Source organism: Notolabrus celidotus, chromosome 4 (genome assembly GCF_009762535.1).
Source record: "Notolabrus celidotus isolate fNotCel1 chromosome 4, fNotCel1.pri, whole genome shotgun sequence".
Classification (NCBI taxonomy): Eukaryota; Metazoa; Chordata; class Actinopteri; order Labriformes; family Labridae; genus Notolabrus; species Notolabrus celidotus.
Window position 1 is genome coordinate 17,997,243 of NC_048275.1, and position 26,288 is coordinate 18,023,530.

Sequence of the window (26,288 nt, forward strand, 5' to 3'; positions counted from 1 at the left end):
TAAGTGGAGTAATTTGAGACTATTGCGAAACCTCTGCGTTTTCCACCACCTTTGTATCAAGCAATGTTATTATTGCCCTTGTTCCCGTTATGACAGACCAATCATAGCTAATCTCCAGTCCTCTGTTCTGATTGGTTAAGGGACGGCTCCTACTACGTCCTCCGATTGGTTATGAGTCCGGCACATAGACTGTAAATAAAAATGGACAGCATTGCTCCGCCTCTTCTCGTTGTACTGTTCTGAAGCCAAAAAATCCCCCTCCTGGGCGCAGCCATTGTGCAGCCATAGCCTGTGAAGCCCATAGACTGTATAAAATATGGACGTAGTATCCGTGACGTCACCCATCTGTTCCTGAGAGCTGTTTTGAAGCAAATCAACGGGGGCAGCCATATTGGAAATGCGGAACTCAACCAGGCAGAGTGTGACGTAGTGTGAGCCTCTTAGCCAATGGCTGTGTGTTCCCGACCGGGAGTCACGTCAGTCATGTCCTTATTTGGGCAAAACTCGTAATCCTAATATCTTCTGAACCGTCACGTTAGAAAAAAATTCACTCCCCGTACAGTGTGTGCCATTAGAGAGATTAGCTTCATAGGGCCAAGCCGTTTTTTGAACCAGGCTGTAAACATGTTTATTAATGCTGCAAAGATCGTCTTTTTCCCATTCATATCTATGTAGTTTCCGGTGTTTCTGCAGCCAGCCTCAAGCGGATTCTCGATGTATTGCAGTTTATAGCACTTCCGCATTGGCTTCATCGTTTGAGACCGGAGTTTGCCGCTTGGTGAAGCCACTGTAACAAGCTCCGCCCTACAGCGTAGCATCACAAAACGCTGTGTGTCCTTTGAAGTTTCACTCTACGGCGGCTGTGAATCAAAGCAAACCCGGAAGTAAAACCCCGTTTTTTAAACTCTAATAACTAACGAAAAAGAAACTTTTCAGAAAAAAAGAGGCCTTGAACACAAAACAGTCAAATAACTACATATCACCACAGCATACGGGTGTGAGAAACATTTGTACAACATGTATTTATTTTTTAAAGTTTGACTGACAGATTTTTTTACCTATACTGCAGCCAGCCACCATGGGGCAGACACTCTGCTGAAAGCTTCACTTCCAGCCGAGCAATGTGCACCCTTGGTCTGGCACTATCATGACTGCACACGCCAATCTGTGTTGGGGGGCTAAGAGGGAAATCTGGTTGGGAGGGATAGTGTTGACATTCGAAGTCCCTCTCTCTGAACATATGTTTACTCTGTGACTACCAATAGCAGCTTTAAGTTGTTGCATTTAAATATGTATCAGAAATTGGTCAAAATTAGTCAGAAAATATCGGCATTAGATAGGCTGCATCTGTATATATCTGCAAATAAAATAAGCTTTGCATTTATTTCTGTTTTTGCAAGCAAAGCACTGTTTGAAAATATCAATTTTCTGATATCTGAAAAAACATTTCGCCTTCATCAAGTATTGTATATGCTGCCTATCTAGTATCGGTGTGAGCCAAAATATCAGTCTACATTCCTAATAATTAACTTTATTTTTTTTTACCTACAAATTTACCTGAGAGACCATCTATTTACATGATATCGCAGGCTTTGCTGGTGTGAATTCTGGTGTCTGAGGGTGTCGGTCCCCTGCACCCTTTGACCCCAGCAGCGCCTCTAAACCGGCCGGAGGAACGAGCGGCATTCTTCAGCTGCTGGCAGGAGGAGGAAGAGGTGGGAGGGGAAGTTACGACGTAGTACACAGACCCACAGTCAGTCAGTCAGTCAGTGAACCAAGTTTCCAGCGACTCAGCCTTCACGGGCTCAAACTTTTTTTTTTACAAAATGAGCTCACTCAGCGGCTGTGGCGGGGATTTGAGCGGTGGTAGGAGTCCGTGATAGTGGGTCTTTCCAGGTGCGGAGGGCGGGCTCGGTCCGGCCCGGTGCAGCTCAGGAGAAGCAGAATATGGGTCAGACTGCCGTGTCTACCGTGTCTCAGGCTGCGAGCGGTGAGTGTGTGTACAGAATGTGTGTGTAGCACTCCCTCCCGCTTCTCCCTCTTTCTCTCTCTCTCACACCGATCCGCTATCTTTATTCAGGATGTCTGCTCTTTTTCTTTGTCTTTAACATTTATATCGTTTAACTTCACAGAACTTCCTCAAAACTCAACCGACCCCAAGCGCTAATCATGCTAATAGGAAGTGAGCTAACACGAAGTGCGTTAAATTAATTCACATGTTTTTGCATCATTATAAGAGCCCCTGTGTCTAAGTTGGTTACCTTACTTATGTAAAACTAACGAACCAGCCAGTGTTAAGGCTGCAGGATGTGTTGTGTAACCAAAGAGTTGTTTATAATGCTGCATTGTTGCTGCTGGGTAATGAAGTGTACTGTTTGATGTGAGTTTATGTATTTAGCAGCCAGTTTGACATGAGTCCAGAAGAGCTGAAGGAGAACAGCTTAGGTTTGTTTTTCTACAGTAGTCCAGAGATTGAGCAGAGGGCTGTCTGAAGCCTATTATCTTAGTGGATTTAGGTTAGATTCACAGTCAGGACCTCTTTAACGAGACATCATCATAACGACAACAAGTGAGGCTACATGATCTACAACCTACCAGTGGTGGACAGTAACAGAGTAAACTTACTTGAGTACTTAAGTACATTTTTTGAGTATCTGTACTTTACTTGAGTATTATTTTTTGTGGATACTTAATACTTTTATTCCACTTCATTCAGAAGACAATTATTGTACTTTTTACTCCACTACATTTCTATCAGTGCTCTAGTTACTCACTACTTTTGCTTTGAAGTCAGCTCATTACTTTCCTTCTCTTTTCTGAAATCTGATCCCTAAGACAGTAAAATGTGTTTGTGTAGTTCTGTTTGTCTCAGTGGTTTAGAGCAAATTTCACTCAGATCAGGCAGTTCATTTAGAGGTGGTAATGATGGCTATAATTCTCTACCTGAGCACCCATGGTCATATCTTCATCCCGTGCTAGAGCTTTTTGAAATGAAGAATGATGCATATCATTTGAAATGTTCTCTCTGTTTCCCACTCTGCCCAAACATACAAACATTCACAGTCCAACCTGAGAAAGCGTGTTGAGCTACATTACATTTGTTTCATTCCAGATGAACATTTGAAACTAAGTTGTCTGTGCTTGGAGTAACTTGGGTTCTGTTTTTATTCCATGGTATAGTTTTTAGAGATTTAAAATAATGGTTTCTAAATAAACATAATGTAACAGAATGTACCTCTATGTATATTTAACTGCATTTATATATTGTGAAAATACAAAGCTTTGAGATATTTTAAAAAGTACTTTGAATACTTAAGTATTTTTAAAATCAAGTGCTTCAGTACTCTAACTCAAGTAATAATCTGACAGAGCAACTTTCACTTGTATTGGAGTAATATTTGACCAGGAGTATCTATACTATGACTTAAGTAATGAAGCTGTGTACTTTGTCCACCACTGCAACCTGGACTTACCAATGTGTTCATTGTTGGTTATACAGATGCATCTTCACGGTGAAACCTCAGGTCTATAAAACTTAAATGGAAAGTTGAAAGTGTGAAACACATCACCTCATGTCCAAAAGCCAACACCTCTTTATTCACTACCATCCTTAACCAATAAAAGCAGAAAATACTTACTTTAACAAGATAGAACTAGTAAATGTGTTACACTTTCACTCTATTGTTTATGTATGCTGCTCCTTGCAGTCTAAATGCTCTTGCTTGTCTTTTTTTTTATTGTGAGTCATCTTATTGTGGCTTTTTAAACAGGACCTGATACTCACAATTTTGTTTCACTTCATGTGACAGTGTGTGTTTGTATGACAGAAAGAAACCTTGAATTCTTGAACCTTGAATCCTAACATGGTTGAACTGTATTGATTATTAAAAGTCAGTTTCAATCAATAAAATCAATTATTAAATCAATCAATCCAACAATTGATTAATCCTTGCCTTTTATGGGTCGAGAATCTTTGTTAAGTCTCCTCAGAAGAGGAACTTTGTCTATTCTCGGTTGAGGTTTGACACGTTGCAAAGGTCAGGGTTTGGATTTTTTGTTCTTTACAAGCAGACGTGTTTGAAGCTTCCCAAGAGCTTTAGCGACTAATTGAACAGGCCTTTGCTCTATCACACAGTGCTGTTCTCAAATGGTTATTTTTAGTACAAGCATCTCTACAAACCTAAAATATATTCCATTTTGAATATAAATCAAAGATAAGTCCAAAATGCACACAGTTGTAAAAATATTCTTCATTTTGATTTGTAATCTAATACATGGGCAGATGAATTCCCTTTTGAGTAGTTCATTGATTTGTCTGAAGCTGGAGGATGTTCTTTCAGTTAATGAAAAATTAGTCGACCAATAAAATGTGAAAGGTGAGTAATCCCTGTAGTGCCTGTGATTGAGGGCATGTAGGTTTGATTGCCAATTACTCTACAACATAATACAAAAACCTTCATACACATTTGCACATATTAGAAGAGGATATTAGGAAAAACTAACATTGTGATATCTTTCATTTGTATCAGGAATAACTCACAGTTTCTATGTCTGTTTTGCTTTTCTTCCTGTTTTGCAGAACACCTGTGTTTGCAACACACCTTTCCTGAATACCAAATACATCAAAAACACATTAGTTATTCATGAAACTGGCACCAGTTAACCTGAGGACAGCTGATAGTTAGCTTGAGCTTCATCTGGCTGCATTGAAACAGGGTGAAAGCATGGCTGATACACCCAGGCGTCCATCCAGAAAGTAAATTTAGTACTTGCTAAATGAGATTGCTCCTTTTCACACAAAGTAGTGCTCTTCATTGCATTATTTTCAGCCTTCTGTAAAGTGCTTGTTGTGAAAACAATGAGAGAGAATGTGATTTAATGTGCACATTACACATATTAATTTTCTTCTCCTGGAAGTTCAAGTGATACAGCTGTATACACAAGTGACATTATGATCAGACAATTTATAAGTTCCTTGAGCAATGATACATCTGCTGATATCACAAAGTCATGGGCCTCATGTGACAATATCTGAGACCAGGGAATCGACTTACACCCTGGCTGGGCAGAGGCATTTCTGTGTGGAGTTTGCATGTTCTCCTGCTGCATGCATGTCCTCTCTCGAGGTACTCTGGCTCCCTCCCACTATCCAAAAACATGCTTGTTAGGACCAAGCGGCAACCTCCGGCCACGAGAAGCCAATGCAGAAGTGTTAAAAACTTCAGTTTCTCAAGTTTCCACTTGAGGCTGGCTCCGAAAGTACTGGAAACCACATACATACCCATCCAAAAAAGACAATATTTACAGCAGAAATAAACATGTTTACAGCCTGCTACAAAAAACAAGTGTAGTCTGGATAGCTGGATAGCTGAATTTTTTTTTTATCACACAGCTATTTTGAAGATATTAGGATTACGAGTTTTCCATTATGAGAGGCACAGCTGACTTTATTGACAGGCAGGAACACTGTAGCTGTTGGCTAGGGGGCTCAGCATTTCCAATATTGGCTTCAAAACAGCGCTTCAGAAACAGATGGGTGACTTCATGGACACTACGTCCATTATTTGTACAGTCTATGGTTAGGACCAAGGTTATTATAGTTTTATACTTTTCATTAGTTTTTATTTTTGTTCCGTTTTGACCTTTTGTTTTCAATTTCAGTTTAGTTTTAATTAGTTTTTAAAGCGAGTTTCCTGGTTTAGTTTAGTTTTTATTTTTTGAAAATGCTTAGTTTTAGTTTAGTTTTTATTAGTTTCAGTTATTAAAAATTGTTTGAGGTTTGAGTGTAGGCGTGTACTGTTGTATGGCTGTACATGTTGGCCCAGTGACAGGCCCATGAACTTGAACCTGCCCAATGACAGCTGTGATAAGCTCCAGCCCCACTGAGACCCTGAGGGAGTAAAACAGTATTGAAAATGGGTGGATTGATGGATGGATAGATGTATTGGCTTGCCAGTGCAGAAATAAGCCTTCTAAAAGTGTCTCATTATACTTGGTAACGGTCATCTTGAATTGTTGCCAAGTGGCAACCTCCGGTCTAAAAATATGAGTCCAATGCAGAAGTGCTAAAAACTGCAGTTTATCGAGGATCCGCTTGAGGCTGGCTCCGGAAGTACCAGAAACCACATACACACCAAGTCAAAAGAGCCGATCTTTACAGCAGAAATAAACATGTTTAAAGCCTGGTACAAAAGACGAGTGTAGTTTGGATAGCTCATTTCTCGATCGGCACACACTGTACGGGGGGTAAAAAAAATTCTAATGCGGCAATTTCGAAGATATTGAGATTACAAGTCTTCCATTGAGAGGCACAGCTGACTTGATTGACAGGCGGGAACACTGTAGCTGTTGGCTAGGAGACTCAAAGCCCGCCTCTTTACCTCACACTAGCTCTAAAGCAGCAATATGGCTGCCGCCGATGATTGGCCTCAAAACAGCGCTTCAGAAACAGATGGGTGACGTCACGGATCCTACGTCCATATTTTATACAGTCTATGATTGTTGCGTATTAAAATCCATTGACCCCTTGAAACATCATAATACACAGGCTGGTATAGATAACAAAAGGTTGTATTCAGTTCTTATCGTAACACAAACCCCAATGTTCCAGGAATACAAGGCTAAGAAAGGGAAGGTTAGGTCACATCTTTTAAGTTTTTTTTCTCACCAAAAATCCACACAGAGCAACATGATTGGACAAATGAAACAGATGAACTCCCATTGTCTTACTTATTATTTTACTACCATACAGCGTGTGAGAAACTTCTGCACCTCTCTGCTTACAAATGTTTTTCCTCTTCATTCATAGTCTTTAGTCCGTCCTCCAACCAATAAACGTAAACATTTCACATTTGTTGATGTTTTTTATGGGGAAGTTTTAAGGCAGTGGGGTACAGGAAGCCACAAAGAACTCCGGATGAAGACAAAACTGGATCTTTTTACGATGCTGTCAGCATTTAGAGTAAAACTCAAACTGTTTTGTAGCTCACTTAAGCCTACATGTATAGGAACCTTGGGGTATAATTATGATGTATATATTTTGCATGGCTGCATTATGGCTTACATAATAACACTATGATGTGCTTTAAATGCTGAATGTACGGTACTAAGAGAAGGGAAGTGGCTTTGTCAGAGTCTTATTGAAAGATCATTAACATTAAACTGATATCCTCTCAGCCTCTATGAGTTATATCTGTGTGTTAAAACACGATTCTCAAGATAAGCTTCCTGTTTGGTTTCTTTCTGGTTGTTACTCAATCCGAGCTGTTTGGTCCTGTGAGTATCATGAGTTTAGCAGTACTGTGTTTGTCTGGCCTACATTGGAGAAAGTTTTGGAAGAAATGACCAAAGTGTTAAAACTGCAGCCTCTGCCCAGCGCCGCCCCTCCCTCAGATCTGTTAGCAAGAACACATTGCAAGAACTTTTTGTTTTACTTCTTTTCCGTCCCCTATTTCTGTCCCCTCCTCTTCCCCACAGTTTCTTTTCCCCTAACCGTTTTCCACATCTCTCCTTCTCTCCTCGTTTTCTCCTCTCTTTTGTCTCCGTCTCCCCCTTCATCCGTCGTCATCTCTTCATGACGTCTGCCTCTTCCGTCCCTGGTGACTTGCAGAGAAGGAAGGAAGCCTCTCCCTTTCCCCTCCTACTCAACACATGTTCCTGCTATAACGTCTGAAAACACATAATGGCTTTGTCATACACCATTACTTCAACGCTGCAGTATATAACACAATGTATATATGCCATTATGGTATTTTTTTCCTTTAAACAATACTCACAGTCCACATCATGAGTCCTGTGTGATCATTGAGAGGTCTGCTTTGTCTCAAGTTGTGTTTCTGATTATACAACTCATTCCAACAGCTGCTACGTATCCAAATCCTGACTCACTCTTCTAGCACGACCCTGTGAGTCATCGTTTTCAAATCAAACCCCTTGCTGTGAAATCCATGGAGTCAAGTCAGCAGTTGTAATGTTTAATATCATCCCAGAGTCAAGCTGATGTGGATTGAAGACACGTTGCTGCATTGATGAGGCCCTACTTCCACTTTTCTCCTGGGCTTTGGGAGAAGTTAGAGGTCTCCAAGTTGATTGTGAGTCACATTGCCTCTTACAGACCGTTGATTTCTGGATTAGATGTAGTTGAATGTTAAGTTCGTCAGCAGCTTTGGGTGAGGTGTCCCTGTTAAAGCCTTAACAGGAGAGCATTTGTCATCATAGTTGGATGAATTAAGACCTGTGCTTTAGGAAAACAACAACACTGACTTTCAGATGGAAACAGTCAAATTGAGTATATCCTTTATATTCTGTGTGCACTGTGTGATTGTATTGCAGTAATATAAGCGTATTAATTACAGTATATTCCCATATTGCTACACGACATCAGCTATGAGCCTAAAGCCTTCCCTTTTCTCTAAATACCTTCTTCCTGTATGATAAATTTGCAACAAAAATCCATCATGGCAGCTTTTGAACGTGTCATCTGTCATACCAGTCGGATATTTCAAAACATGAAGCAGTCATCTCTTCCCCTTTCACTCTCTCTTTTTCTGTCCTCTGCTTTCTAAGTAATAAGCCCGCCATTGTCCCGGTTTGGTTCCCGCTCAAGGTTTAATAGTTGCGCTAATGGCGATTTTAATCACTGTTACTGATTTTCCCATCATTAGTGGCACAAAGCAGCTGCTGAAATGCACCTATTGTTGCGATTTGATACCAACACAGGAACAGGAAATGAGTGTGTAAGTGTGCATGTGTGTGTCTGTGTGGATGTACTGTGTATAGTGTGTGAGAGAGGGAGAACTAAATTGGTGTCTGGGGAGGGTATGTTGCTGCGTGCACTTTTCCATGTCTTCACTCTGTGGTTTTTTTTTTGCTCTTAATTGCATTGTTGTTTATTTGTGAGATGATTTTTCCTAATTTCCTGAGTGGTCAGGGTCATAAGGTGAGCAAATCGGAAGCAATCAGTCTGGCTTGGTTTTATGTCAGATTGCATACAACAAAACAATGATACTGTGTCCTTTAGATACAGTTCTTTCCATTTTTGGAGCCCACCTCCTTTTTTTTTTTTTTTTTTTAAAGATAAGATAGAAGAAGATACTCCTTTATTTGTCCCACAACTGGGACATTTACAGTGTTACAGCAGCAAGTCAATAATGAAAATATTACTTTATTGCATGGAAAACAATTTCAACTTTCCAGATCACTGTACTTTTAAGTACATTGCATTTTTCCCATATTGTTACATAGATTAAATGAAAAATGACATAACAATAATAGAAAAAAAAACCTCAAAACAACCACCAAAAAAAAAATACACAGTACACAGTAAATCGAACAAAAAAGAAAAAATTATAATACTAAAAAATAAAATAAAATACAAGTCAAAAATAAAAAGGGGGTGGTCTAGTGCTTTTCTATTCTTGATGTAAGTTTATGAAATTGTACATTCTGCCAAGTCTGATTTTAGGGTAGATTTTATGGATTTTTTCCACATCATCTCTAATAGTATAAATTATGCTTTCATCTTCTAATGCACGTTCAATTGTTTTTAACCATAAATTAATTTTAGGCAGACTTTGTTGTCTCCATGTCCTTGTCACCTGCTTCAAAGCAGTCACACATAATAAATTGAAAAGATGCCTATACGGGGCGTGCTAGGCCGCTAGGCCAACGGCGCCCCCAGATCTTGTCTTATTGTTGCTTAAATTCTGTGTTTTGCAAAAACAAAAGTATCTGCTATATTTGATTTTGCTCATATAAGGTGCATTTCGACCAAGAGTTCCGGGGTCTTTTAGCCCCCAGAACTACTTTTCCTGGAGCTAAAAGGTTCCTGTGCCCCCATTGTTGTCTGTATTTTGACCGCAGGCTGAAGTCCCGGGTAGATTGTGCAAATCAGGCCAGTGACGTATGGAGAAAAAAAAATTATATTAAATAATATTTTGGAATCTTAATAAAAAACTAAACTAGTATACATTCCCAGGAACTCCCCCTGTGTTTCAACAACTGTGTAAACTCCACAAACACCGTTACATTCAACCGAAAGTCCCAGGACCTTTGAAAAGTACTACCCCCCAAGCAGGGGCTTTTCAGGGGGGAGATTATCTACCCCTGAACTAAATTTAGACCGTGGTTCCTCCCGTCAAAACGCACATAGGTCAGGGGTTAAGTCCCTAGTTCCAGGATAAAGTTCCTGCGGTCGAAAAACGCCTATAGAGGCATTCATCTTAACTTCCTTCAGGGCATGTGTCCAATCTGTCCCTTACGTATGGCATTTCACTATGTATTGATCAGCCATCACCAGTAAGCAGAAGTTAGAGGCAGTCAATCCCCTTTAACTTCATCTCATGTCCATCAGACGGGTACAAAGTGCTGGATTGCGACTCGTCCAGTATTGGCATCATGTGTCTTTCAGTGCTTGGCCAACATAAAGAGGACATTGGTTGTTTTCCAGAGTTGATATGTTTGGATTCGTCCTTCAGATACGCCAAAAGAGAAAACAAAAATTAAATTTTTCAGCTTCTAGTATGGTTTTTATTTACTTTCTAAGGGTATCAGTTAAGGGAAATGGCTGAAATGTGTTCTGCCTTCCTCGCTCTGGGAGTTTTCTGCTTCAGTCTACGAGGAATCTGGGAGATTTCTTGTTGTTGAATAAGCCTCTTTGGAATAGATTTAGGAAAGTACTGCAGTTTTTTCATTCCTCGTCATTCAACCTTTATTTTGTTTCTGAGTGGTTACTGAGGAGGACATTGGCTGAAATCAGATGGTCTTTGTAAAGGTTTTTGACAGTTGCATCTTTACTCATAGTGAGACGCAACAGGAAACGTGAGTCAGTGGCATTATAACTGTCTGTGTGCGGGGATGTTTGCTCAAAGGTTGAGAGTGGCCTGTAAAGGAAATGTGAGTTGAATCCCTCTAATTATTTGGATCTCGGATATATTCTGTCTGTGTCTGTCTGTGTGTCTGTCTGTGTGTGTGTGTGTGTGTGTGTGTGTGTGTGTGTGTGTGTGTGTGTGTGTGTGTGTGTGTGTGTGTGTGTGTGTGTGTGTGTGTGTGTGTGTGTGTGTGTGTGTGTGTGTGTGTGTGTGTGTGTGTGTAAAAGGGTAGGGGATATTTACAGAATTGCATGCACTGTTGCACACATCCTTCATAGTTAGACAACAGGTGGATGACTTGATGTATCCTTGGGATATTGCATTTTTCGATCCTTATTTTTTACATTTGCTGAATGCTAATCTGTATTTTCAGATTCTACAAAGGTAGAACCTTAAACACCTAGGCTGGCATACGGTCCATATAGTCCCCATTGCAGCGGTTGCTGATTCAACCCTTTGCTGAGCATGCTATCCCCTCTCTCTACTCCCCACTCCTCATCTAATAGGTACTGTAACCATAACTAATAAAACCAACAAAATGTAGTTATTCCAGAATTACCCAAATTACTCCAACCTTTGAGATTCTGGGAAAAGTACTCAAAGATTGAATGCAGAAATTTTAAACTCTTAATCCCTGCTGGTCTCCCTACAGTCAGGAGGCTTGAGGAGTGATTCAGCTGTTGCTGTTGTGAAGCTGCAAAAACAAAATCCTTCCTCTGTTCAAATCTGAGAGATTGCACACTACCTCTCTTTCCCCTGTGTGATTCCGGCACACGCACGCACGCACACGCACGCACGCACACGCATGCACGCACACTCACACACACACACACACACACACACACACACACACACACACACACACACACACACACACACACACACACACACACATCATCCTTACACTGTCTGCAGTTTTCCAGAGAGTTCACAGCACGTCTAATCTTTCAGCAGGAAGAGGAGGAGTTGTGGAAGGACATGGATCTGGCCAAGACACACACACACAGGCAGACACACTTCCAGTACTGTACAGACACAGAGTTAGTGATACTATTCCTGCTTGGCTGCTGAACGCTGAATTATAGAGTGAAGGAGGTGATTGATGCAGCAATTTACTGCCCTTTAGTGCATGACAGTGTTTTCCAGCCTTCCCTCCATTTGCTTACCCTAATCTGTAAAAACAATGGATTTATTGAGCGCTTGAATGTACGAGAGTTTGAACACATGGCGAAAACATGAAAAGAGTTGTTTAGTTTCAAGACATGAAGAGATGCATCTTTTTTGTTTTTTGTTAGGGATGCACCGATCCTACTTTTTTGGTTCTGATACCGATATCGATACCTGGGCTTTGGTATCTGCCGATACCGATACTAGCCGATCAGATACTGGTATTGATTTGACAATCTCTATTCCTTAATGTGAGGATAGAATCATGTTTTGGCAACTTCAGGCTTTTCTGACTTTGTCGGAACAATTAAATCCAAAAACCTGTTCACACTTTGAGTTTGAATCCATTAATAGAATGTTTCTTCCTTCTTTGCAGTCGGCTACAGCTGACATAAACCTCTTACTTTGGGCTTCCATTATATTTTTCAGCGCGACTGCCATCCGTCGAAACATTACAGCACATGTTGCAAGTTTCTGGCGGAGTTGTTAGCAAAAGAAGCATGCACCTAAACTGCAGAACCTCGTGGTTAACCTCCATCACGCTCTACCGGGCAAAAAATGGCTGTTGTAAACACAGAAAAGCATAGAACTGAGATGAATAGATCTACCATATGGATCGGCACTACATGTCGGCCCCTTGTCACCGATATTCGATCTAGCTTTTTGAGTCCGATCTAGCCGATATCCGATACCAGGATCAGATCGGTGCATCCCTAGTTTTTGTCTAGCTGAAATGGGTTGTTCATTCTTGTATCCCTTCACATCAATAATGCCAGTGTTGTATAGCCACACATTGATGTGGTCCAGATACCTATAAACTGTGTTTGAAATGAGTTGATATTGAGCATTATCCACAAGACTTTTATATATTTAATGGTGTATACAGAGAACCAGGCAGCATGCTTTTGTTTGGAGTTTGAATCTTCTCTGTGATCTCTTTGTTAATTTTATTTTCTGTGTCTCTGCATGTGCGTCTGCAGTCGATGGGTTGGAGAAAGCATCCCTTTCCAGCTGTGAAGTCGCTGTGGAAAGTGCCTCCAACGCCCCAAATGCCCCTGCGTCACGGCAGCAGCGAGGCAAGTTGTCGTCACTAGGAAAATTGTTTAAACCCTGGAAGTGGAGGAAGAAGAAGACAAGCGACAAGTTCCAGGATCTGTCCAAAGGTACGTATATGCTGTGTGTGTGTGTGTGTGGGTGTTTTAGGGACATTGCATGAGCTGGATTCTAATTAGTATCAAGTTTTATACAAACCCTCATGGCTTCTATATGTGGATGTGTGTTGAGCAGTGAGTGTAAACAGCAGCACTGTGGCTCTGAGTCAAACTGTAGGAGGGAAAAAAAGTGAAGTTTGTTTGCAGCTCATTGATTTATATTTGCTCCAAGTGTCGGCGGGGAAATAAGAAAGAACAGGAGTAAACACAGAAAGAAGACTTTTCTTCACAGCTGCTCGGTATACATTGTCTTTCCTTCTCTGTTTATCTGACTGTTCACTCTAAAGCTCCATGTCCCCCAGGTTCAATTCAGGCTACTGTACAGGGGAAGAGCGAAAACAATCACTTTCAAAAGATCTTCCTTCCACAGTTTACTCTTCGAGTATCAGCGACCAGGTGCAGCTAGAGCACATCGCATATGCAGCCTTGGGAGTGTCACTTGTTTCCTCCTTGAGATGCTCACAATAGAGATTTAGATCTACTTTTTTAAATAGAGTAAATACCTATTTTTTTCTTTTTAATATTTTCCTCTTTGCCAACTTCTTTGTTTTTGTATCCAAATGATCACTTTATTTTTAAAGGTAAAAAGCTGTGTCACACCTTTCAGTAAGAATGAGAGCTGGTACACCTGTATTGAAATACAACATTTTCAGATCTTGTTTTTCTTCGTGTTAAAGCCTTTTATTTGGAATTAAATGGATATTAAAAATCCTGATTATTTTGGGGGCATTGGGTATTATTGGGCAATATTAAGTCAGATTTGTGTACCCAGAGTGTGCAAAGCTAATCTAAGCATAATGTAGTGCTCAGTTTTACACCTTTAGGTAACTAGTTGTTCCTAGTTGAGACATTTTTTGCTACTCTATTCAATCTTGTAATGTAAACGGAAGCGTTAAGTTGCTGCCGCCATACCATACCATACCATACCATGCCATGCCATGCCATGCCATGCCATACCATACCATACCATACCATCTTCTTCCGCTTATCCGGGTCCGGGTCGCGGGGGCAGCAGTCTCAGCAGGGAAGCCCAGACACTCCTCTCCCCGGCCACTTCCACCAGCTCTTCTGGGAGGATACCGAGGCGTTCCCAGGCCAGCTGAGAGATGTAATATCACCAGCATGTCCTGGGTCTTTCCCGTGGCCTTCTCCCAGGCAGACTTGCCCAAAACACCTCCCCAGGGAGACGTCCGGGAGGCATCCTGACCAGATGCCTGAACCACCTCATCTGGCTCCTCTCGATCCGGAGGAGCAACGGCTCTACTTTGAGCCTCTCCCGGATGTCTGAGCTCCTGAGCCTCTCTCTAAGGTTGAGCCCAGCCACCCTGCGGAGAAAGCTAATTTTGGCCGCTTGTGTTCGCGATCTTGTTCTTTCGGTCACAACCCACAGCTCGTGACCATAGGTGAGGGTTGGAACGTAGATTGACCGGTAAATTGAGAGCTTTGCCTTCTGGCTCAGCTCTCTCTTCACCACAGCAGACCGGTACAGCGTCCGGATCACTGCAGACGCCACCCGATCTGTCTGCCAATCTCGCACTCCCTCTTCCCCTCACTCGTGAACAAGACCCCAAGATGTTGCTGCCACCAGTCATCCTCATCCACAGGATTTTTACACAAAAACATTTTGACTCCCAACTCCGTTATATATACTTTTGTGTTTCATAACACCACTTCATGTATAAGTTGTAGGTGTTTGGTGAGCAGACTGATCAAGAAAAACCTTAAAAATATTCAGTTTTTCCAGATGAGGATACAGAAAGACCAATATGCAGATGTTTTGTTTTACTGGGGCAGTTTTGACAGTGCTGGATTACATAAATCAATACTATACACATATTGTTTACAGATACCTCCTGCATCTAATGACTCTTTTTCAATCAGTTAGGCCATAGCAGGGTGTCAAATGTAGCTCAGTTTCTCTTCAAAAACTCGATACATGGTCCTATCGAGTGCAGGGTGAGGATTGCAGTGATGTTTTGTGTGCAGTGCTTTCACAGATGTTTGTACATAGCTGTGGCTTTTAGACTAGAAAGAGGAACGCTCTCCAGCTGAATCCTACACTGACCTGATGTTCATCCTTCAGTTCTAGAGAGGAAAATCTCCACCAGACAGACGAGGGAGGAGCTGATCAAGAAAGGAGTTCTTATCCCTGACCAAGGTGTGTCTAATAACTCAGTCACATGTTTCTTTAATTCCATGTGCCCGTTTGTAAACCCGCACAATCTGAGGCTTGTATATCATGATTTTAGAAGAAGTATATGATGAGGCAAAATGACACTGAATGGCTCAAGATGGATTTGTAATTACAGCTCAAAACATTTAGTTTAATGTTTGCAGCTCTTTTGATTAATTTTTCATCAATTGTACATTCCCTCTTCATGCCCTTTAGACTAAGTTCAACTCTGTGCACTTATAATTCCAGTACAAGCAGATCTAGAAATTCTGAGATTTCACTGCTTCTGAACAACATTACATAACTGTGGAAAAGCAGGGATTTCAGTTGAAGCAGCTGTTTTTTCCTTTTTCTCTCTTAGAGGAAACGGTCGGCAGTGAAAATCTGAATGGCCATGCCACAGCAACGGAAACAGCAGAGGAGGTCAAAGTCGACATTGAGTCTCCAGAAAAAGTGCGAGAGGAACAGGGCACTGAGGACAAAACAGGTAGCAGATATGTGTCATGTCATACTTTGACCTTTGATCAGAGGCTAAGTGTGTATCTAACTCTTGAAGGTCTGCTCTAGTTGAGGATTTTAACCTTAAGTAACCCTTTTCTTACTGGTGTTTTACTTTTCTTTTTAAGTGTGATGAGCTTTCATTTTCAAATTTAGTCGTGACTTATAGCTTAAATCTCCATAGCAGCATTTTATTCAAAAGACAACAGCTGGGATTGAAGTGTAAACCCTATAAAGTGGAAGTAACAGACATTAGTGCTGTGTTTGTTCAGGAAAAAGTTGTTGTTATCTCACGGAGAAAGATAAAACTAGTGGAACAAAGATTCTCGAAGGGCCAAAGAAAATAGATGTTTTTGTTACAAAGAAGCTCAGTGATCACAGAATATTCTGCGCCTCAAGCTTATAAATGTTCTGCTCAAAGTTTACAGAGTTTTTCCCCTGGTACTTTCAGATACTCAAATCCTTCAATCCTGAGATCAGTTTTGTGGAACAAATATAAAAACAACTAAACACTTCCCACCAGAACGACTCAAAACATGTCAAGTCAGTAATTGGGAACTTCTACTGCCCTGAAGTGACGTCACGTATAAATGATTGAATCAGACACAGCTTTTTTTAGTTGTTGGTTTCTTTTTCCGTAGATGTGAAATGATTTTGTATCGGCTGCAGTTTTCTGGCTGACACTGAATCCTCTTCGGGCTCCCAGACTAGGTCTAATGTGCTCAAATAGATATTCCCATTATGCCAGGCTGCAGCAGGCATTCACAGTCTGCACAGAGCGGTAACCTCCTCCTAATGCCTCCCTCTGCCTCAAGAGACGGTCCTCTGCTCTCCTGTCTGATGCTGCTTAAGTGTTGTGCTGTTCTCAACCCTGTTAGCATTGAACCCCGAGCCATTTGTTTGTTCATTTGTCGATACACAGAAGGGTGCAGGTAACAAATACTGCATGTATGGGAACAGAACACACATACCTTCACATTGGAGGGCAGTGGAAGGTTAATGGGTACAGGTTATCGACTGTTCCAAGACTCAGTTATATGATGACATCTACTCGTATACAATCTAAATAAAGCTGCTCAATATAAACATGTAAACACCATCTCATACTAATATAATCTCTTCTAACATGTAACATGTAAACTCTCCTCTTATTGTTCAATATCTCTTTCTTTGCTTCTTGGCATGTTTGTGAATTGTGCAGCCTTTTATCTTTTTACCTTTTAATCTCTTCTAAATAAAAAAAAAACTCTTATCATCTAATTTTTTCCTCCCTGCTTCCACTGATGTACTCAGAGAGGCGTGATACTAAACCCCTCCCCCGGGTGAACCAAGCACGACTTCGAGACAGTGCTCAAGCTAAAAAACAGCAAAGCGCCGCTCTGCCTGCCTCTTCCAAACCTGCGGGTGGCACCGCAGCCACAACCAGGCACAGAGAAGGCGCTTCAGGAACTAAAAAGACAACTAAAACCGCAGGCAAGGCAGGCTCATCCACTCAGTCTAAAGCTAACCCACGGAGCACTAACACTGCAGGTCGAGGGACTGGTAAGTTCAGCTAGTTTGGAGCCTGTTTGCTGCCTGCCTGAACTCCCTGCATGGAAAATGTCCCTGTATCACAGATGCAAACAAAAGTCATCACAAAGGCCGCTGCACCACAGCCCATTGATTGATGCACACTCCTGTAAAGTATTTGTCATGTCAAGTGACGATAAAACAGACTTTCCAGATTTCCCCGCTTGTTATTGTCCTTTTCTTATTAGAAGAGTTCCCAGCTGAGTGAGTAACTGCGGACTAGTTTTGTTCTTGATTTCCCTCCTTCCTGAGAAAGCAGAAGTGAGAACGTGTCTGTCACGCTCTGTGTATGCCTCTTCAGTGTATGTGTGTGTGTGAATGTGTGTGCTCACGTGAAGATGAGTGAGGTCAGTGTAGCATGGCGGATGTCAGAGCACGATCACCACCCATCATCCACTGTGAGTCTGTCCTTGTTTAACCTAGAGCATGAAGAAGCTGAGCAGCACAGAGGACAGAATAGTGCATGTGACTTTCACACAGTCTTCTGTGAAGACCTCTGTTTATTTTAAGTTCAGATACAGGGGTCAGAAGCTGCTTCATTCATCTCTAGCTGACATTTAGGTTCATACTTTTCCTCAGGCTTTTTTTTCACTTGCACATAAGCGCCAAATCACAGAGGTTATCTCATGAAACTGGATATCTAAAACTAGAATGTGCTCTTCTAACATTATTTAGAGAACTCGTTCATGAACAAACACATGATGACAGCAGCATGGATGAACTTCTTTGGCATTTAACACTAACATTCCTGTTAAACTCTCCTTCTTATCTAACGTACAAACATGACCACGCAACCAGTAAGCTTCCCTGCAAATGTCACTTCAGGCTGTTTAGATTTCCGTGTGGTCCCTAGCTGTTAATACTTCTGCTAAATACAGCACAAGTTTATCTATTTTTCTCTCCTCACTTTCTTGCCTGCAGGCTGCTTTCAGTCTGACACAGATGTGCTCATCCAATGTGATATTTCTCTAAGATCCTTTCTCATGTTCTTTTTTGTATTGATAGAAACAATGACACTTTAAAAAAGTAGTTGACAGTATTATTGACTTTTAAAAGAAATGCAAAAATGTATTGTTGACTGAACTACTTTCAGGCATAAGGAGTATAAATAGAGCTTCATTGATGCCTGAGGAAAGGTATTATTTACCAAACCTGTATTTCTTCAGACAAACATAATGATTAAAAAGTCTTGTTATATCTTTCCTTCTCCTTCTTTCTTTTGCACTAGTCAAATCCTCCCATCCAAAGAAGACAGGAACAACAACAAAAACTACCCCTAGCTCCACCACAACTTCCACCTCCACCCTGCGTTCTCGTGCATCTAAGGACAGTGCAGCACAGAACGGCAGGCCAGATGGAAAGACCAACCGGAAATCAGACACTCCCACCTCTTCCTCAGTACCTCAAAAGGCCTCTGCAGACACTTCTAGCCAGCCTGGGGAGTTGAAATCCTCCCCTCTTTCCTCAGACACCAAGACAGCTGCCTCATCTAAAGCCCCAGGCGGTGAGACTCAGGCAGCTTCTCAGCCTGATCCTGAGTCTAAATCTGCTTCTAATGGGTCTGCTACAGTTGAGGGGACTGCTAAGGATAAGGCTACTGAAGCCACAGAGCAGACTCCCTATGTCAACTCTGCAACAGAGGACACCTCCTTCACAGAGGGAGAGACAGGGAGCAAGGGGGAGAAAGAGGAGAGAACAGGAGGGGAGGGAGTAGAGGAGGAAAAGAAGAAACAGGAAGGAGAAGAAGAGTCTGCTGTGGAGAACGGCCCAAGGTAAGAAAAGGTTTGTTAGTATGTTGTGTCGCTAGATAGTTTCCGAAGTCACTAACTTCTGAAACTATTTCACATTTAAGCAGTAGGTTGATCTGATTGGTTGCAAAACATTGAAAAAGTGTTGGCTACAGCTTTGTAAAACTTGTGTGCTCATGCTGTTGGGTTATTTCTTTCCTGTAGGTCGTATGAGCCCCGAGCTGAAAAGCCAGCAGGCCTCACTGTGAAGACAGAGCATGCCGAGGTGACCGTGATCCCTGATAGGCCGAGAGACAGCACGACTAGTGACTCTGACTCTGATGGCCCAATCCTGTACCGCGATGAGGAGGACGATGAGGAGGACGACGAGTACACAAACAGTATGAGATTGTTTTTTTTCCAACTGTATCTAAGATCTACAGAGAAAAACAATAACAGCTGCAACAAGTGATGTGAAGACGTTTGTTTAGATGTACAAGATTTTCCTGACTTGTTCTCCCCATTCTGTTTCTGTGTCAGGCGCCCTAGCCATAAAGATCCGCCGACGAGACACCCTGAACATCAAACTGGGGAACAGACCCAGCAAGAGGGAGCTGGAGGAGAAAAACATTCTGCCCCGAAGCTCTGAGACGGAGAGACACGAGCTCCGCCAGCAGATAGGCTCTAAACTAGTCAGGTACACACAAGCACACTCAGTGTAGTGTGAAATCTTGCATGGTGTGAATTTACCGCGTAGATTTAGCAGAGCTGTGGGGTTATAACAGGGATTGCTAATTATTTTATTTGGTGTAGCTGTGGGTGGTGAACTGGCACGAATGATGCTCTCCAAAAATCTGGCTGAAGTTTAGTTCACGACAAGACGGAACGGCTTGTAGCAGAAAAGCCTTCGGATGACTCACAGAAAAAAAAAGGTGTCAAACAGTCATAACTGGGTTTTTTAGCAGTCCGTGTGATTTTAAATTAATTTCATGTCTGCTTCGTGTGAAAGGGGATGTGATGACAGTTTTCTTGTTCCAGGCGCCTGAGCCAAAGACCGACCACAGAAGAGCTGGAGCAGAGAAACATCCTCAGGCGTGAGTTTCCAAGATACAGAACGAGGAGTGATGTATGGCTGTCATGATGTTTGAAGACTCGTAGCAAATATATCAATTTCAATGCTGCAAAAATATGGAAAATCTAAGGTTGCATAGGAATACACATCATAAAACTTGTCTCATTTGTTTTCACACCTACAAACCGATAATGAAAAGCACACTGACAGTTTAATACCGGCTCATTTACTACATGGTCAGTATCAATGGTTGCCCTTTCAAATTGTTGACTACAGGCGTTGCAGCCTGACTCTGTGCTAACAGATGTATCATTTCCAGAAGTGGGGAGGTTACAGCTTTAAAGAGGATGGCATAGGGCTGGGCGATATGGCCTAGGAATAAAATCCACGATTTTTTTACAAAAACTCAATTTACGATTTTAATCGATTTTGTGTTTTCCTCCTGAAAATAGTAATTAAAGCAGTTTAACCTTCAGCTAGATGTCAAGCTTGAAACAAAGCAGTACAACTTAAAGGGACTGAATTTTCCATCTCATGAAAATAATAATTTCTTTGACTGTGACATTAAGCACCATGAACCAAAACTACTTCAAAAAAGTAAAAATAAAATTACCTCCTCTGGAAAAAAATTTGTCTTTTCTAGAATTAACCTCCTTGAAGACTAAATTCTTTATGCTGTTGCTGAAAAGATCAATTTCCCCATTGGGATAGATGTAGTGTAAATATATCTTTCATCAAACTTCACATTTTTGCAGATAAATAAAAAGTGGCTCCTGTATCCCTCAAGATATATACAAATAATGTAAACTGCATCACATGTAAGCAGAGGTACAGGACATAAGATGTGTGTTTTTTATCTTCAGTTTCAACATTCTTTTTTCCTTAAATATTTATATATATATATATACAGTGGAGTAGATTACGGAGTAAAACTAGATTTTCTTTTTTTTTTTAAATCGCCTGAAACCAAAAATGCGAATTAATCGATTAAATCGATTTATCGTACAGCCCTAAGATGGCATACACAAGTAGTGTTCAAGGAGAACATGGCCAAAAGTCATTTCAAGCATGAAGTGCAACAAACCCCATGTTTGAATGGTTGATAAAGCTGGTAACAGGGTTCATCAGGGCTACAGAAAATGTGATCCTGAAAATATACTTGACAGTTCTGCCTTTATTTTATTATGTGAAGCTGTGTTCAAGTTTATTTTAAGTCTTCACACAGAGAGAGGGTTAACACAGATTACATCTGCAACAACATTCTGTATGTCTAACGTCATGTAATAGATGTTCTTGGTTATCATATATAGCAGGTATTGTTGTGATCCAGCTATTTAGTGTTATTGTGCACACTGAACTGCAGTGTGCTTTAGTTACTGACTGCCTCAAACTTGGTTGCATAGGCTGTATGGTACCCAATACATACACTACACAGGTATTATATAAACTCTTATACTTTGTCAGATAATTGAGAAAATTTGTACTTCATGCTACCGAGCAGGGATTGAACCATTCAGCTGGAGGTTTTGCTAGATTAGATTGAGTGCCAACAGAGACTTAAATAGAGGCATTTAAGCTCGAGGTATTATAATTTCAAAACCGTTTTGCTCTCGGACTCACTGAGATGGTTCAACCGACAATTTCTACCGCTAATGACTAAGTAGTTATGCAATATATGCTGCTTTATGCCTATTGGAAAACAACATGGCAAACAACATGGCAAACAGTCTAGAGTTGCTTGTTCGTATTTAGTTTGTTCAAACAGGAAACTCAGATATCATCCAACAAGAGCCAGCAATTGTAAAATCCACCTTTGGTAGTGGGATTTTAACAAAGCCCAATAAAAAGCATGTGACATTTATGAATAACGTATTGCAAGTGCACGTAAGCACTAGCACGGTTTCCCCATGGAAGGACACTTTCAGTTCTCTGAGACTGTAACAAAGAACATAACAAATATACAACAGCTACTTCACTGCTAGATTGACCTTTGGCCTTTACAATCAACTAGTGTCGTTGTACTAATAAACTGACATAAGAGGAGTTTGAGCAAAAACTCTCTCAGATATTTGTACCCTTATAATAACCAGATTTGGGAATCCATCCAGAGCTGTTACTGTAAAATTGTTTATGGTTTACAGTGTAACACACAGACACTGTATTATCACAGTCATAGCTCAGATTTCTTGTGAATTTTGGTTTCTGAAGAAACACAAAAAAGTATTTTTACTCAGTTTTATAAGCGACTAGTGTCTGTGTTGTGAATCCCAGAAGGCTTCTTTTTCACTGATCGGACCACAAGAGGTCAAGGAGTTTACCAGTGTCCCAGGCCAGGGCACCCACGAGTTGTTAACCTAAACAAGAAAATAAATTCCTTAAAACTCCATGGAGACACAACATGAGTCCATAACAGATTCAACAAAGATGATATACTAATCAGGAATAAGCATAGTATATCTCAAGAACAAAAAAAATCTCCTTTTTGTACGTTCGGCAGTCACAATGCAACATGCTCTAGCGAATCATATCCTGCTGTTATAAATAGCAGCTGAAGTTTGTAGCTGTCTCAAAAGGTGTTTGTTCTCTGCATACAGACAAGAATGAAGCAGAGGAGAAAGAAGCCAAGCAAGAGATTAAAAGGAGGCTCTCCAGAAAGGTACTGTAAACACCTACAGCACACATACACATGCACACACAGGGGAGAAATGGAAGGACGCAGCAGGGCTATATTTAGCCATTAATATGTTCTGCTCCACCTTATGAGTCATATTAGGAGGCAGAGAGGATGCTCTGTGTAGAGATCAGTCCATCTAGTGGCTACAGAGAGAACTGAAACTTAGCTTTCAGCTGTCTTTCTTTTTAATCCTTCTCAAACTTTTAATAAAAGGAAACAGGGAACAGTTCTAAAAACCAGCATGCATATTTCCTGTATGTTAGACATCAGTTTATTGTCACTTAAAGCTTAAAAAACACTGTTTTTGATGTCTGTGGTTGAATGTCTCATCCTCTTTCTTTGTGTGTGTGTTTGTAGCTGAGTGTGAGGCCAACAGTGGCAGAGCTTGTCGCTCGCAGGATCCTGCGCTTTAACGAGTATGTTGAGGTAACGGACGCCAAGGATTATGACCGGCGGGCAGACAAACCCTGGACACGGCTTACGCCAGCTGACAAGGTGATAAATCCATGATATGCTGCATTGTAACAATTTTGTTTTAAATTCACTGAGCTTGAGGAGGTGGAGGATGTGAAAGTCTGCTACAAGGACAACAACAAGGAGACAAAAAAAAGCGAGAAAACTCTTGTGCATTAATCATGCTGCTGTTCCAGCCTCTACTCCTTTCAGGCAGCTTTACACAAAATGTTGGCTGGAGGGATTTGTTCTCGTTCAGCCTACAAGAGCATTAGTGAGATCGGGCACTGATGTTTGGCAATAAGGCCTGAGTGCTTGTTAATGTTTCGCTTCATTACAGAGGTGCTTGATGGATTAACGGCGTAGTGCAGGCTAGTCATGCTCATCCAAACCAGACAAAAAAAACATAATAACATAGACCTCCCTTTGTGAGAAAGGAAGGGGCTCACCACAAACTATTGCCATGAATCCAGAAGAGCAGTATTGTCTGAAAAAAAAAACCTCCCCAAACCAGAAGTACACATCATGTACTTTTAAGCAAACAGTGGATGTGTTGTACTAAAATCTACTTTTTCTCACATGAAGAGAGATAAAAAAGAAAATATGTGTTGATAGTTCACATGACCTGGCCTGCAAAGTTCTTCTAAGTCTTCGTAAAACCTCCCAAAAGAAGAAAAAAGCTCCTTGGAGTTTGCTGGAGAGCGGTCTCTATGTGAAGCTTGCCCTCTGCTGTTGATGAATAGAACTACACCATTATAATAACCCAGCAGGGCATTGTTCCGTTATACAAAACAATCAATCGACTATAAATAGACCACTTATATGCTGCCTTAGAGCTATGAAAATGATGTGAACATGTTCACCTTGATTTGTATTCTAAATATCATGGAGGAGATATCTATGAGTGTGTGTAGGGTGGGGATGGGAGTGTTCCTGCTTTGTTGTCCTATGCTCATCATATGTCTGATAATATTATCATGAAGATTATTTGATGGAAACATAGAAAAGAAAAACAAGTTATTACTACCTTTGTGAACAAACAACATAAAATGTTTGCCGCTGTTTGCCAGTACAATACTACTCTATGAATCATGAGTAATTCCTTGAACCAAAGTCTGCAGGGCACAGCTTTATTGCAAGGATGCATGAATAGCCCAAAGAAGTTCTATTGAGAAGGCGTTTTTCAACCAAACTCTACCCCGGAACTAGGGACTTTACCCCTGAAATACGTGCGTTTCGACCGGAGGAACCAGGGTCTAAATTTAGTTCAGGGGTAGATAATCTACCCCCTGAAAAGCCCCTGCTTGAGGGGGTAGTACTTTTCAAAGGTCCTGGGACTTTCGGTTGAACGTAACGGTGTTTGTGGAGTTTACACAGTTGTTGAAACACAGAGGGAGTTCCTGGGAATGCGTACTAGTTTATTTTTTTATTAAGATTTGAAAATATTATTTAATATAATTTTTAAACAATATACCTGGGACTTCAGCCCGCGGTCGAAACGGAGACAACAATGGGGGCACAGGAACCCTTTAGTTCCGGGGAAAGTAGTTGTAGGAGCCAATTCCTTAGTTTAAAGTTATATTTAATAATTGAAATATATTTTAGAAATATCTCTGTGTGTGCATGTGTCTGTGTGTGTGGTGTGGTGTGTTCACTAATGGTTGTGATCCTGCAGGTCCGAGGGCTTAAGAGCAAGGTGCTGCAGCCTAGTGGTGTGGCTGACTGAAGCACACAGTCTTTAGACCTTGCGGACCTTGAGGACCTTGTAGATAGTCTTTATTTAAAATCAAGCATTGATACAGTTTTTGTTTATGTTTAATTCCTTTGATCACAAATAAAATCCCAATCTATATTTTTGAACCGCATCCTCTGGACATTCCACCTTTCTCAAGCAACACAAGCATCTAGGATAACAGTCAGTCCAGGAGTGATTCACACAAAGGGGAAAAAACAAAAGGATACCGTGGACACTACAGTAGTTCTGGGGGCTAAAAGACCCCGGAACTCTTGGTCGAAATGCACCTAGAGGGTGAATCTGAGCACATTAGAAATCCCAGCGAGCAATGTCTGTCTCTGTGTGTGTTTGTGTGTGTTGATGGGGCAGGTGGCCTTTTTCCTGCTAGTGCATTTAAATGTGTGTTTGTGTGTGTTTGTGTCCCCCAGGCTGCTATCCGTAAGGAGCTGAATGAGTTTAAGAGCCGAGAGATGGAGGTTCATGAAGACAGTAAACATCTCACAAGGTACCAAAGCCTCCACTACCTCCACTATTTCACCTAACTCTGACTATATCTTACTCTCTGTTAATAATCCATCAGTGTTAATCCTCCTGTTTATCAGCTCATATTGATCAATACTTCAATTATTCTGGTGCCCAAAAGCCTCTAACCACATTCAAGTCAGGATATACGGTTGTTACCTGGGTTGACTCCAGTTCATTAGCCTCAGGTATTGATTGTTAATAAAGTTCAAGCTCACTCTCTTGTGTTATTAGAGCTATGGTGCATGGGTAACGGTTTTATAGCAGTACAGAGGGAAATTTCCCCCTGTAAGACCTGACACAACTTTGAATCAAAGATGCATTTTAAAGCATGTTTCACTTCTTACATTAGAATCAGTCTTTCACTGAAGTTTCTCATGATGTGTCAGCCCTGCTGTTGCCCTTTGTGTAACTCCGTCTTTTCATGTTTGTTCTGTATTCAAACATTTTTATTATTCCTCTGACACTTCTGAAGAATCCCACTGCTGTGGATGATTTTGACTGGTTTTGTTTTTGTGCACCCCTTTGATTGTTTCTGTGGCCTCAGGAGAACAGTTCAGCTCTGCCATTCTGAGCATTGTTTTGTATTGCATAATAACTTGAAAACAATAGCCCCTTT

The 26,288-nt window shown here is 41.1% G+C and overlaps 1 protein-coding gene across 2 annotated transcripts in view; it reads left to right on the forward strand.

The window, feature by feature from the left end:
* The first annotated feature begins 1,635 nt into the window (after positions 1–1,635).
* phactr2 (phosphatase and actin regulator 2) overlaps positions 1,636–26,288 on the forward strand; it is a 30,653-nt gene continuing 6,000 nt past the window's right edge. The window contains exons 1-12 of one of the 2 annotated variants that reach the window (XM_034682063.1): positions 1,666–1,990; positions 13,016–13,198; positions 15,330–15,404; positions 15,781–15,906; positions 17,211–17,459; positions 18,715–19,258; positions 19,439–19,614; positions 19,754–19,910; positions 20,252–20,307; positions 22,880–22,941; positions 23,317–23,454; positions 25,576–25,652. In XM_034682063.1, the coding sequence (XP_034537954.1) occupies positions 1,948–1,990; positions 13,016–13,198; positions 15,330–15,404; positions 15,781–15,906; positions 17,211–17,459; positions 18,715–19,258; positions 19,439–19,614; positions 19,754–19,910; positions 20,252–20,307; positions 22,880–22,941; positions 23,317–23,454; positions 25,576–25,652 (1,886 nt within the window). In that variant the 5' untranslated portion in view covers positions 1,666–1,947. Of the gene's footprint in view, positions 1,991–13,015; positions 13,199–15,329; positions 15,405–15,780; positions 15,907–17,210; positions 17,460–18,714; positions 19,259–19,438; positions 19,615–19,753; positions 19,911–20,251; positions 20,308–22,879; positions 22,942–23,316; positions 23,455–25,575; positions 25,653–26,288 lie in introns of both variants that reach the window. The other variant, XM_034682064.1, reaches the window with a different exon arrangement.